This window comes from Polypterus senegalus, chromosome 4, assembly GCF_016835505.1.
Source record: "Polypterus senegalus isolate Bchr_013 chromosome 4, ASM1683550v1, whole genome shotgun sequence".
NCBI lineage: Eukaryota > Metazoa > Chordata > Cladistia > Polypteriformes > Polypteridae > Polypterus > Polypterus senegalus.
Window position 1 is genome coordinate 69,250,370 of NC_053157.1, and position 15,393 is coordinate 69,265,762.

The 15,393-nt window shown below is 39.6% G+C and overlaps 1 protein-coding gene across 1 annotated transcript in view; it reads right to left on the minus strand.

Annotated features, from left to right (window-relative positions):
- The window catches only part of klhl8 (kelch-like family member 8), an 80,558-nt gene that overhangs the window by 47,562 nt on the left and 17,603 nt on the right, over positions 1–15,393 (minus strand). The window contains exon 3 of the mRNA XM_039750822.1: positions 5,362–5,910. Coding sequence (XP_039606756.1) covers positions 5,362–5,910 — 549 coding nt within the window. The remainder of the gene's footprint in view (positions 1–5,361; positions 5,911–15,393) is intronic.

The window sequence follows — 15,393 nt, forward strand, 5'->3', positions numbered from 1 at the left end:
AGTGTGTTGTTGGAACACACCCTCCGTCCCCTTTTAAAGAGGGGACCACCACCCCGGTCTGCCAATCCAGAGGCACTGTCCCGATGTCCATGCGATGTTGCAGAGACGTGTCAACCAAGACAGTCCTACAACATCCAGAGCCTTAAGGAACTCCGGGCGATCTCATCCACCCCGGGCCCTGCCACCAAGGAGTTTTTGACCACCTCGGTGACTTCAGTCCCAGAGATGGGAGAGCCCACCTCAGAGTCCCCAGGCTCTGCTTCCTCATTGGAAGGCATGTTAGTGGGATTGAGGAGGTCTTCAAGTACTCCTCCCACCGACCCACAACGCCCCGAAGTCGAGGTCAGCAGCGCACCATCCCCACCATATACGGTGTTGACACTGCACTGCTTCCCTCCTGAGACGCCGGACGGTGGACCAGAATCTCCTCGGCCGTCCAAAGTCGCTCTCCATGGCCTCCAAACTCCTCCCATGCCCGAAGTTTTGCCTCAGCAACAACGAAGCCGCTGCTCCGCTTGGCCTGCCGGTACCTATCAGCTGCCTCCAGAGACCCACAGGACAAAAAGTCCTATAGGACTCTTCTTCAGCTTGACGGCATCCTCACCGCCGTGTCCACCAACGGGTTCGGGATTGCCGCCACGACAGGCACCACCACCTTGCGCCACAGCTCCGTCAGCCGCCTCAACAATAGAGGCACGGAACATGGCCCATTCGACTCAATGTCCCCACCTCCCTCGGACGGGTTGAAGTTCTGCCGGAGGTGGGAGTTGAAGCTACTTCTGACAGGGGACTCTGCCAGCCGCTCCCAGCAGACCCTCACAACACGCTTGGGCCTACCAGGTCTGACCGCATCTTCCCCACCATCGGCCAACTCACCACCAGGTGGTGATCAGTTGACAGCTCCGCCCCTCTCTTCACCCGAAAGTGTCCAAGACATATGGCCGCAAGTCCACGACACCACCACAAAGTCGATCATCGACCTGAGGCCTAGGGTGTCCTGGTGCCAAGTGCACATATGAACACCCTTATGCTTGAACATGGTGTTCGTATGGACAATCCATGACGAGCACAGAAGTCCAATAACAAAACACCGCCGGTTCAGATCGGGGCCATTCCTCCCAATCACGCCTTCCAGGTCTCACTGTCATTGCCCACGGAGCATTGAAGTCTCCCAGCAAAACGAGGGAATCCCCAGAAGGTATGCCCTCTAGCAACCCTCCAGAGACTCCAAAAGGGTGGATACTCCAAACTGCTGTTGGCGATACGCACAAACAACAGTCAGGACCCTTCCCCACCCGGCGGAGGGAGGCCACCCTCTCGCCCACCGGGTAAACCCCAATGCACAGGCTCCAGTCGGGGCAATAAGTATGCCCACACCTGCTCGGCGCCTCACCGGGGCAACTCCAGAGTGGTAGAGAGTCCAGCCCCTCTCAAGGAGATTGGTTCCAGAGTCCAAGCTGTGCGCCGAGGTGAGTCCGACTATATCTAGCCGAACCTCTCACCTCGCGCACTAGCTCAGGCTCCTTCCCCTTCAGAGAGGTGACATTCCACGCCCCAAGAGCCAGTTTCTGTAGCCGAGGATCAGACCGCCAAGGTCCCGCCTCGCCACCACCCAACTCACACTGCACCCAACCTCCTTGGCCCCTCCCATAGGTGGTGAGCCCATGGGGAGGAGGACCCACGCTACCTCTTCGGCTGTGCCCGCCGAGCCCCATGGGTGCAGGCCCGCCACCAGGCGCCGCCATCAGCCCCACCTCCAGGCCTGGCTCCAGAGGGGGCCCGTGACCAGCCCGGCAAGGGAAAACGCGTCCAAAGTTTTATTCATCATTGGAGGTTTGTTGAACCGCTTTGTCTCATCCCTCACCTAGGACCAGTTTGCCTTGGTGGTTCTACCAGGCATAAAGCCCCAGACAGCATAGCTCCTAGGATCATTGGGACATGCAAACCGCTCCACCAGGATAAGGTGACGGTTCAAGGAGGAGTATATATATATATATATATATATATATATATATATATATATATGTTGATATGTGTATATATGTATATATATATGTAGATGTGTATATGTAGATATGTATATGTGTGTGTGTGTATATATATATATATATATATATATATATATATATGACAGCAACACTCATACCAGTGAAAAAACATTGACATCCATATTACATTATTTTTAAAATGAGTTTCATTATTAAGGAAAGAATATTACATTATCCTGTATTGGTTATTTTATCATTAAAGAATATTTTTAAAAAAGGTTAGAAACATTGTTTAAGGCTGTGCTGAAAATGTTCTCCATCTGCACGGCTGAAAAAAGTGTAGTGTGCTTTAACACTAGAATTACTAAAGCCCACGAAAAAACTTGTAGATCTGTCCCACATTACATCCCTTCGCACCTCTCCAACAGCGTCTTTTGCCCTGTAAATGTGTCGATAAGCAGAAAGCAGCCTGAAGTCCAAATATCAAATAAACACTTTCACAAAAGGTACAAGTGGTCGTATCAAAGAGGTGTGAATGTCGTACCCTAACACAGGTTCTTTTTCTGCAGTAATATTCTTGAATAGAAGCGCACTTGTTCTGTTATATTTGTACCTTTTGTGAAAGTGTTTGATATTTGAACTTCAGGCTTCACACATTATACGCTTCATGTCTACATTTTGTCAATTACTAAAACATGAAAAACGTTTGTTTTAACAATGTGTTTACATGCTGCAGATTGTTGTAGACAAGGAACACACATGAAAAGCATGTGTTCCAAATAACGATATAGTATTTATAAAAAGTGTCATTTTGCTTGACTTCTCACTCTATACAACTCTAAGAAACTGACATGCAGGTAAACAGACAGCTGAGAAAACTGTGTGGCGGTGTGGGGGGTGGGGGTGTGATAGTAGGCTGCTTGATGTTTATCGACACATTTACAGGACAAAAGACGCAGGCAGAGAGGTGCGAAGGTGGGACGGATCTTCGACTTGTTTTTATAGGCTTTGGTAATTCTACTGTTAAAATGTTAATGAAAAAACAAACCTCAACCCCAGGACTGTGGAGTCGGAGACAATTTTGGGTACCTAGAGTCGGAGTCAGCAAAAATATACTGACTCCTAATAAATTTGAACTTGCTGTATTTTTTTTTCATTACAATTTAAATGTCCCATTTCACAAACAAGTCATAATTTAGTACTTCTCTGGTGTAACAATAAAGCCCAGTGCATAGTTGTGTAATACTACTAGTGTGAAGTTCAGATGAGCTATTATACAACCTGACATTCACATATTGTAATCTGGATTATGGTACGTTACAAAAAGTATTTTCCTTTTATTTCAGATATAATGTGTCTAACAAGTTAATTTGAGTGTAAACAAATGTAATGATGTAGGTGGAGGTGTGTGCTATTGCCTGATGTGTGTTCATGGGTTCTTGTCTTTTGTATAAACTGGCCAATATGGTAGAGAGTCAGCTTCCTAGCCAGTAGTTCTGTAGTTAAATGACGTGTATGTTGCCTTCCTTCAATCAACATGGAAAATACATTAGGAGTCAGAAGTCAAAGGCTTTATCTACAGACTCCACAGTCCTGCTGAGCCCATCTGTTGTGATTAAACCACAATGTCAATTTACAAGGACTTCTTTCCACTTAATCCATAATATTGAGGAGTATATCTGGAGCATGGAAATAAGGATTTTTTAGTTTCTATGCCTTGCTCACAGAACCAGAAGTAAGCATATTTTCATCATTTCTTGAATTGTGCATTTCACAGAAGTGCTCATAATGGTGGGAGATACTGTTTCACATATACCTCCTGTGTTAATAGGAGGATGGTAGTATGAATATTTAGCTTCATAATCAAAATAAATCTCCCTATGTCATCAAGTACCCAAAATAGAATGGAGTAGAGTGCAGTTCAGATCTATCAACATGTGTTGTCAGCTTTAAGGCAGAAGTCTACGTGACCATCATCATCATCAAGCCCTTCCGTGAGAACCCTAAATCCAAAGAGGACTGTTTCATTTATGTTAGGTAGAATTCCCAGAGGGGACTGGGCGGTCTCATGGTCTGGAATCCCTACAGATTTTATTTTTCTCCAGCCGTCTGGAGTTTTTTTGTTTTTTCTGTCCCCGCTGGCCATTGAACCTTACTCTTATTCGGTGTTAATTAATGTTGATTTATTTTGTTTTATAATTGTGTCTTTCATTTTTCTATTCTTTAATATGTAAAGCACTTTGAGCTACTGTTTGTATGAAAATGTGCTATATAAATAAATGTTGTTGCTGTTGTTATAGTCCATACAGTATGTGTTTGCACATGCTATGTGCGTGCATTTTATTTTTTAAAGGTTACCGTTTAATCTGATAGTGGAAAAGATGAAAACAAAAATACAAAACACTCAGTGTCTACTTTAAAATTACATTAGAGTCAATAAGAGATTACATCATGTTTAACAGAGATAACTTGAGGTATTTTTCTTAGTTATTACATCACACATTCAAAAACTGAAATCATTTTTGAAATTGCTTTTTGCTGAATGCCTTTAAGCTTATTGACACTGTAGCTTCCCTAACTCCTGCTTCAGGGTGTCAAACAGATTTAACTTTTAAGTTTGATAAGTAAATTCCAAACATCTAAATTTAATTTTCTTCAATCATAGGTGAATTTAAACTTTTTTTTTTTTTTTTTAATTATTGTTTGATGCATGACCATTCTGAGCATCAAAAGACCTATGGTTCAAAAGCTGTAGATTTTTTAGGTATTACAATAGTTTACAGATAGATGATAGCAACTTTTTTTGATAAAGATATTTAAAAAAAAATCTTTTGCTAATAAAGATTGGCACATTATGAAATTGACAACTTCTCTTATACATAATTCTGCAATCTCCCAGGATTGTTTCTGTGCAGCCATATAACGAGGAATAACTGTAACAAGGGCCTGATTTGCCTTCTAATTACTCATAACATCCGCAACCACTTGCAGTATATTTTTGTGCCCACCGTATTATGACAGCATCACAACTGAGAAACAAAAAACACGGTTCAAATCTGGTATGTAAAGCACCATGCCATCCAAACACAGCAAAAAAAAAAAATTAATACACAAAAAACTATTGATATATTTCTGATGGAGACATTCCTCTCTGGCCCATTAAAGAAAAGTCACATCAGATTTAAGAGTCCAGGATACAGGATATGATACTGTTAAAATACCATTCTTGTGCTTGTATCCAAAACATAATAAAGTACACAATTCAAAACATGCAAAGATACCAAGTTAATTGCTGAAGTAATTGTTCTATGAAAATTAAAACCATTGTTACTTAAAATACTATACATGTGGTAAATACAATATTACACCTTACCTGACAAAGTATTTCATCCAACCAGGCAGCATGATGCTCTGGATTAGCTTTAAGCCATTTGATTGCTGCACTGTAAACTTGTTTTTCATTTTCAATCCTGAGTTCACTGGATGACAGAAGGCTTCGGAGGTGCTGAGGAGAGATGCAGGGAAAGTCCTCACACTCTACAACCTCATTAAAGTGCTCACAAGCATATCGGTCAGCCATATCCATTAAGTCAATGCGATTGTGACTTTCTGCAAATGCTCTGACTGCCAAGCAGTTCGAAGGATGAAAATGAGCTTTCATGTACTCACAACAAGCTCGTGCAACAAGCTCCACCTGAAGAATACAGGCAGCATAAAGAAGAGGTTGAACATTGTCCACAGTGAGAGTGATCCTGGAGGTATAGGCAAACTTTACCAAATCTTGGATTGCATCGCCATCAAAGTCTTTAATTTCAATTAAAGATTGTTTTGCTTCAGCCATATCAGACAAAAACATGGCCTTAAAGTATGGAATCACACAAGCCAAAACTAGTTTGTGACATGGTATTAACTTGTTTCCAACCTGTAGAGAGAAAAAAAAAGTCACCTTCATCCTTACAAGATGTCATTTGATTGTGTAAAGTAAAATATACTGCAAGTTCAAGAAATGCCACCATTAACATTTTTTTTTAAATTATGCGATTCCCTGTTAATGTTTAGAAAATGTCTTCTAGTTAATTTAAATGTAAAACATCCCATTGTGCTGTCAATCCAATCAATTTTTGTATTTATATTTCTCTTTATTTTTGCTAAGGTGATAAGGAGGATCTCAAAATGAACAGAACACAAATCACATATAGGTTAAGTGAACTACTATAATTGTAAAATTGGCCCTTGAGGAGAGGGTGTGTTCACCTTGTAAAGGACTGGCACCATGTGCAGGGATTCTTCCTGACTTACTCTGACTCAGATAAACAGGAAAGGTGGATGGTTGGATGGATGCTATTTTCAAACAAAGATGGCACAGTTACACAGTTTTAATAAATGGTTAATGGTTATTGGAAAGGGCAAGAGCAATTTCTGAGGAACAGCCTGCTGATTGTTTAGTGTGCCTTAAAAATAGGTTTATCCAACGTGATAAAGATGGGAGCATATTTGAATTTTAATTGAGAAGTCAACAATAAATGAGAAAGAAGGGGAATTTCGGATTTTAACAAGTGGACTTTACAAAATATTTTGTAAACAATTATATTCAAAAGCTCAATTATAATGTTAAAGCACTAAAGACAGAGTTACCACACTTAACTTTTGGAGTTAGGTTCTCTTCATTTTTTAGCACAAATACTAGACATAAAACAGAATTTCATTGTATCAACCATTGCAATACAAATTACTGCCAAAGCGAAATGTAGTCTTGTACGGTCTATTGCATGACATTACCACATGACTGAAATAGAACAAAACAGCAAACAAAAACATCTTTCGTTGAATGCAGGTAATTTAAAAATCTGATTGAAAAAGGTAGAACTAAGGTATAAACATTAGAAACTAACTGCACTTTGGCAGAACCTTTACTCACTATCTGTGCAATGATATTGAGGTGGAATTGGAACACAGGCCAATAATACTAATTTATTAAGTGCCTTTCCCATGTTCAAAGCATGTCACAGAAATTCAAAACAAACAGGGAATACACAATACTGGATACAAATATTTTTTGCATAAAACACTAAAAGATAAATACAGGAAATACAAAGATTTGAATTAAAATATGAAACCAAAAAAAAACATAATAAAAGGCAAAAACATACAAAATATTACAAGAAAACTGAACAAATAATTTGTGCTACAAATGCAAATCATCATGATCACCTGGACAGAGTGTAAAAATTGAAAGAAGGGTCAGTATTTCTGGGCAATTTAAATGACTTCCAGGACTCTTTTTTATTAAAGTATGAATTGAGTAAGTTGATCTCATTAATTTAGGGAGGTCATTCTAAAGTCTGGGTGCAACAGAGCTGAAGTCTCTGTCATCCATAGAGCACAGGTTAGATTTGAACACAACAAGATTGCCAGAATCTGTGAACCTTAGAGTGTGAACAGGAACATAGTGATCGAGGAGGTTACTGATGTAGTTTGTGCAAGGCCATTTAAAGATTTATAAGATTTAGTAATATAATTTTATATTTAATCCTGTAATTCCCAGGGAGCCAGTGAAGGCAAGGGAGAATGGATGTTATGTGCTTCTTCTTGTGTGTCTGGGTAAGAAATCTTGCTGAAAGAATTTTGTACCAACTGAAGCTAGGATAACATATTAGAATAGGCAATTGTCAGAAGGGAGTTGCAGTTGATGTGGGATGTATTAAAAGCATGGAAAATTTCTGTATCAGAAATGGAGACAAATGAGTGAATACTAAATATGATACAGCAGAGAAAGAAAGTTTTGCTTTATGAGAGTAGAAAAAGAAAGTGAGGAATCAAAAATTACACCAATATTCTCTGCATTAAAAAAGTGTAAAGATATCACCAAAAGTGATCAACAAGAAATTTTCTTAAGCGGAGTTTTTGTGCCATTTAGAATGACTAAGAATAATTTGGCTAAAGGAAAGCATGTTTATACAGAACAGCAGAGGATAGAGCCTTGAGGAACTCCTTGTGTAACTGGTACAAACTCTTGCCTATCACTCATTTAAACCAACAGAGGACAGTGCCAAAGACAATGCTTGACAATATCAAATACAGCACTAAGGTCTAACAGAATTATACTGGTTATCCCAGAGACTGCTGCTATAATAAGATCATTAGTTATCCACACAGAGCTGTCTCACAGCTCTGCTGTGCTCTGAAAAGATTCCATCAGTTTATTACAAGTTAAGTTACTATTGAGTTGGGAGGACACAACACACTAGGTAGCTCAAAAAGAAAAGACACGAGAGAGAGAGGCTGAAAATTGTTGAGATTGTCAGCATTAAGACCAGCCTTTTTTAAAACCATTAAGTGCTCTGCACACACAATTTAGTAAATTGTATCCTTAGACAAGGACAGCAAACTGCAACATTGCTTAATAAATGCACTAATGTGTCATAGTTTGTCTACACCTGGACTATTTATGGTGCCCAAGAGTAGCAACATGCTGATTGTTGATTAGTAAGTAAGAATTTCACTACTCTTTGTACACATGACAATAATGACCCTATAAACCTGTGATAAATAATCTGTCAGTGTCTATAGCTCTATCTACCTACATATTACACAAAGTTGACTGACTGACGCACTCACCAACAAAACACTATTCCCTGTTTAGCTTAAAAACTCAAATTTGGCAAGATGATACATCTAAGCCAATACGCTATCGTGAAAAAAGGATATTTCAATATATCAATATTTAGGTAAAAAAAAACCTCTCTTACAATAGAAAAATTAAACAACCATAAATATCAAAAAAGCTTTGACTGATATCATTGAAACTTGGAGGGGTTATAAGCCAACCTTTTTTTTTTTTTTTATTTGTCGGTAATAATATTGTAGCAAGTGGTCTATTCTAAGCAGAGAAATGGGGCTTACACACACATAAGAATGTCACCACCACAACAGCAACTCTGACCAGGCTGAGACTGGAACTGTGCAGAGCAGTGAGGCTGCCACTTTATGCAAATGAACGCCACTACCAGAAGTACTGTAATAGTATAAAATTAAAGCATTACATTAAATTCTGATTGAAGCTACTTTATATAAAAAGAGAGAGAGAGAGAGAGAGAGAGAGAGAGAGAAATTGTATATATTTAAAGCCAAAATTCAAATTATTCCTACTAATTACCAGTCTCGATTCAAAATAATACTTGTAAAATTGTTTTCTCTAATGACGATGAACAAAAGCCAACTTCAGTACGAACAAAAAGCAGTAATTTATCTGCAACCATATGTTTTACTCATGGGCAAGTGTATGTAGTAGCAGGTTTTTATTCCAACCAGCGGCCTAATTAGATGACCATACTCCCAGATATTGAAACTTGGTATTGAACTATATTGCTTGTTAGTGCTTTCATTCACACAAGACAAATTTCAAACACATTGTGCAGATTCCTTTTCTGAGATCATTATCCATATGTCTTGTGGAGCAGAAAGAATTTGCACTTCATGTTCCTGCAGGACTATGACTGAGAATTGCGGACGTAGTAGATTCAAGAGCAAGTAGCTCCAGTGAACTAATAATATTAGCCTCTGGTGTGCAAACAAAAACACTTTTATTTGTCGATGTTTATTACATTGCTAACTTATTTGCTCTGAGCTATACTGACAGAGCAGAGGCAACTGATGGGCTGAATAGCAGCACTAGCCAATAGGGTGGAACAATGGCCGAATTATTTATCTGCTCCACAAGGCTACAATTATCTATGTGCTCCACAAGGCTTATTCTCACCAGGACAAAGCTGACAGCACTGTGAGGATTATGTTTTTGATTTCTTCAGTGCCTTTAACACCATCCAACCATCCATGTTCAGTGGTAAGCTCAGAGATATGCAGGTGGATGAGTTTATGGTGTCCTGGAGTCTCTATTGTGAGACTCAAGGACTGTCATTCTGATATGGATGTGAGCAACATTGCAGCACCAAAAGAAACAGTCCTTTTCTCTTCACTCTGTACACCTCAGACAATAATTATAACAGCAGGCCATGTCTCTTGCAAAAATTCTCAGACTATTCTGCACTTATGGGGTGTATTGATAAAGGGGATGAGACAGAGTATAGGAGTCTGGTGGAAAAGTATGTTTCTTGGTGCCAAGAGAATTGTCTGCAACTTAACATCCACAAAACCAAGGAACTAGCTATTGATTGTTGCTGCACCAAAGAGTCTATGTCCAGTCACTATTCAGGGAGTGGATGTGGAGGTGGTCCACCATTATAAGTACTTGAGGGTCAACATTAATGACAACTAGGACTGGTCTCAGAATACTGAGGAAAGGGCAGAACAGGTTCTTTTTCCATAGGAAACTGCATTCCTTTAATGTGGAAAGCGATATCCTCCACATCTTCTACAACTCAATGATGGCCAGTATGATTTTCTATGCTGTGGTGTGCTGGGCTAGTAACATCACTTCAAAAGGGGCCCACCAAATCAGACTAATTAAACTAAGCGCTAAGAAGCAAATGTACACTTTTGTTTAGTTATATGTGTGATTTTGATATAGTGTACTAGGATCAATTCAAGAAATGGTGCAGGGCAACACCTCACATTTACAGCTACCATTGCTGATAGGATCCCCCACTACTTGTAGGATGATATATTATACTACAATACAGTACTACCTCCAGTAAGTTTAATTTTATGGTCACATACTTAAAATACAAACACAATCGCATGTGTATATCCAGGGAACATTCCAAGGAATAATTTTTTCTGGAGGTCTGGTTCCCCCTCCCTACCCCCCATTAGGGCTCAGCCGAAGGTTGATAATATTATCCATTGCCAATCGGCTGCACACATTGTCAATTCAAATAAATCCAATCAATTGGCTCCAAACATTTGCAGAAATTTCCTCAATGTGCCAAACTGCAACCACCACATTTTTTTTTAAATCTTGCATGCCTCACAAGAAAGCTGTCAGGTACTCATAGCAGGAGGTGCATGCAATTCACATGTTTAGCTAGTTTCTGGACTTCTCTAGCGCCTTCAACACCATCCAACCTCTGCTCCTTAGGGACAAGCTGACAGAGATGGGAGTAGATTCATACCTGGTGGCATGGATTGTGGACTGTCTTACAGACAGACCTCAGTATGTGCGTCTCGGGCACTGCAGGTCTGACATTGTAGTCAGCAACAGAGGAGCACTGCAGGGGACTGTACTTTCTTCGGACTTGGTCAGTCTATATACATCGGACTTCCAATACAACTCTGAGTCCTGCCACGTGCAAAAGTTCACTGATGACACTGCTATAGTGGGCTGCATCAGGAGTGGGCAGGAGGAGGAGTATATGAACCTAACCAAGGACTTTGTTAAATGGTGTGACTCAAACCCCTTACTCCTTAACACCAGAAAAACCAAGGAGCTGGTGGTGGATTTTAGGAGGCCCAGGCCCCTCCTGGACCCTGTGATTATCAGAGGTGACTGTGTGCAGAGGGTACAGACCTATAAATACCTGGGAGTGCAGCTGGATGATAAATTGTACTGGACTGCCAATACTGATGCTCTATGCAAGAGAGGACAGAGCCGACTATACTTCCTTAGAAGACTGGCGTCCTTCAACATCTGCAATAAAATGCTGCAGATGTTCTATCAGATGGTTGCGGCAAGTGCCCTCTTCTATACGGTGGTGTGCTGGAGAGGCAGCATAAAGAAGAAGGAAGCCTCACGCCTGGACAAACAAGTGAGGAAGGAAGGCTCTATTGTAGGCACGGAGCTGGACAGTTTGACATCCGTGGCAGAGCAACAGGTGCTAAGCAGGTGCTAGTCAATCATGGAGAATCCACTGAACAGTATCATCTCCAGACAGAGTAGCAGTTTCAGCAACAGTCTGCTGACACTGTTCTGCTCCACTGACAGACTGAGAAGATCGTTCTTTCCCCACACTATGCGATTCTTCAGTTCCACCCATTGGGGGTAAATGTTAACATTACACAAAGTTATTGTCCGTTTTACCTGAATTTTTATCACTCTTTAATTTAATATTGTTTTTATCAGTATGCTGCTGTTGGAGTATGTGAATTTCCCATTGGGATTAATAAAGTATCTATTTATCTGTTTAGCAGGAATACCCTCTAATTAAGGGAAGTCAGCCAGATCAGTGTGTCTAGCACAAAGTTTAAATGGGAAGAGAGCTGGTATATTTGTAACATTACACTGCTGTTGTGTGCAGGGAAGCATTTTTATTTACTTCTAGTATTCAGACAGTGTGTCAATTTTATTTAACAAAATGATCATTTGTTCATTAATGATACATTTTGTTTTAGTTTTCATTAATGGGAATAACATCAATTTTCAATTAGAAAAGAGGTGAAGATGAATTTGAAATTGATCCTAGTAAATAATAGGCTCTTTAACAGCAAAATGTGTCCATTTTACTTGTACACTTGTTTATCAAGGAGGTACAAGGCTAACATGCTTAACATCTTAATTGCTTGTGTGTGTTATACAGTACAAGGTTTGCATATTGGGAGAAGGATGCTAAGGATAGAGCTGTCAGGGAAGAGGAAAAAAGAGGAAGGCCTAAGAGAAGGTTTGTGGATGTGGTGAGAGTGGACAGGAAGGTGATGGGTGTAACAGAACAAGATGCAGAGGACAGAAAGATATAGAAGATGATGACCCACTGTTGCAACCCCTAACGGGAGCAGACAAAAGAAGAAGCATATTTATATATTTTAACATCTTGACAAAGGAAGGAGAAAAAAAGAAACCTTCTGGTGGAATGGGGAAGTACAGCAGAGTATACAGAGTAAGGGGATGGCAAAGAAGAAGTGGGACAGTCAAGAGACGCAGAAAGAAGACAGGTGTACAAGGAGATAAGGCACAAGGTGAAGAGAGTGGTGGTGAAGACTAAAGAAAATGGTATTATGAGTTGTATGAGAGGTTGGACATTAAGGAGGGAGAAAAGGACCTGTACCGATTGCCTACACAGAGAGATCAAGCTAGGAAAGATGTGCAGCAGTTTAAGGTGATAAAGGATAAAGATGGAAACATACAATCAAGGAGAGTGTGTTGAGCAGATGGAAAAAGTACTTTGAGAGGATGATGAATGAACAGAATGAGCGAGAGAAGGTTGGATGATGTGGAGATAGTGAATCAGGAAATGCAACGGATTAACAAGTAGGAAATAAGGACAGCTTTGAAGAGGATGAAGAATGGAAAAGTTGTTGGTCCAGATAACATACCCATGGAAGCATGGAGGTGTTTAGGATGGCAGTGGAATTTTTAACCAGATTGTTTAATGCAGTCTTGGAAAATGAGGATGCCTGAGGAGTGGAGAAGTAGTGTACTGGTACCAATTTTTAAGAATAAGGGGGACGTACAGAGCGGTAGTAACTTCAGTGGATAAAACTGATGTGCCATAACATGAAGATATGGGAAAGAATAGTTGAAGCTAGGTTAAGAAGGGAGGTGACGATTAGTGAGCAGCAGTATGGTTTCATACTGGAAAAGTGCACTACAGATGTGTTGTTTGCTCTGAGGATGTTGATGGAAAAGTAGAGGGAAGGACAGAAGGAGTTGCATTGTGTCTTTGTGGACTTAAGGGAAAGCATATAACTTGAGTGGCTAGAGAGGAGTTGTGGTACTTTATGAGGAAGTTGGGAGTGCAGAAAAGTATGCAAGAGTAGTACAGGATATGTACGAGGGAAGACCATCAGTGGCGAGGTCTGTGGTAGGAGTGATGGATGCATTCAAGGCAGAGCAGGAATTAAATCATGGATCAGCTCTGAGCCCTTTCATATCTGCAATGGTGATGGACAGGTTCACAGACGAGATTAGACAGGAGTCCCTGTGGACTATGACGTTTGCAGATGGCATTATGATCCATAGCGAGAGTAGAGAGCAGGTTGAGGAGACCCAGGAGAGGTGGAGATATTCTCTAGAGAGGAGAAGAATGAAGGTCAGTAGGAAAAAGACAGAATATATATGTGTGAAGGAGAGGGAGCTCAGAGGAATGGTGAGGATACAGGGAGTAGAGCTGGTGAAGATAAGTTTAAATACTTGGGATTAACAGTACAGAGTAATGGAGGTGTGGCAGAGGGGTGAAGAAGAGAGTGCAGGCAGGGTGGAGAAGAGTGTTAGGAGTGTTTTGTGACAGAAGGGTACTAGTAAGAGTTAAAAGGAAGGTCTATAAGATGGGAGTGAGAGATGGTTGCACTGACCAAAAAACAAGAGACAGAGTTGGAGGTGGCAGAGTTAAAGATATTAAGATTTGTGCTAGGTGTGACAAGGATGGACAAGATTAGAAATGAGTATATGAGAGGGTCAGTTCAGGTTGGATGGCTTGGAGACAAATTTGGAGAGGTGAGGTATATATAAAACCTTTAACTGTATATATTTTTACACTTAAGCAGTGTTTAACTTTCAATATTAATTAAATGAATTAATGTGCAAGAATATATGTATCTTTTTGTAACGGTAAAAAGTACATTTTTGAATTATGCTCTGTTTCAAATAAGCACATTACAGAAGAAATTAAACAATATGACAGCTTGTAATTATGAGAAGCATTTTATTTTTTTTATGGTATGTACATTTTATATACATATTTTTTAGTCAAAAAAGTATGTATTTAAAGTAATTTTATTTTAGTATATTAATGGTCTCGGAATAAGTATCCTGAATTTCATTTTGTTAATAAAAAATGAAGAGATAACACCTGTGGCTATAATTTAACTACAAAAATACCTAAGTTAGTATTTTAATATAGTACATAAGACTTCTCTGTATCTGGATATACAGAAGCTCACTGTAAAGATTTTTTTAAGGAGATAAAGAAATAAAATTGAAATTGGTATTAGAACTGGCCAATCCAGTAACACATTATCAGTGATTATCAGTGATAGGTATTCCCCCAAAAAACCTGACCAGAGCAGCCCTACTCACCATACAAACTGCTATACAGCTTCACTTTAAACAAATAGATCCAGTTTAGTAAATGGCCTAAGATTTTATTGAGGCACTGATAACTGTATATTTTGCAAAACAAGTGAAGCCAACTACAGAGTAAATATTTTCTTACTCTTGGTGCAAGTTATTTTAAAACGAAAAACTGCTAAACTTTATCTAAGACTAGCGTGTTTATTATATTTCATTCATGATACAAAAAAGTATTAAAAAGTAAAGTTTTACAATAATAAGCAACTACATACTGATGAGAACATACTTCTTAGCACATTCAACAATTATGTTTGGAAAACATTAAAGAACAGAGAGCTAGAGAGACTGACAATGATATTATATTTTTTAGGTTCCAGATTACAAGTAAAACTGAGCAAAAACTGCAAAAAAACAAAAGTATATATTGAAAGAAACATACCCTGTATACTTAAATGATGCATGCATTTTTTCTGCATAAAAGTCTCATAGCTCCACATTGTGCAA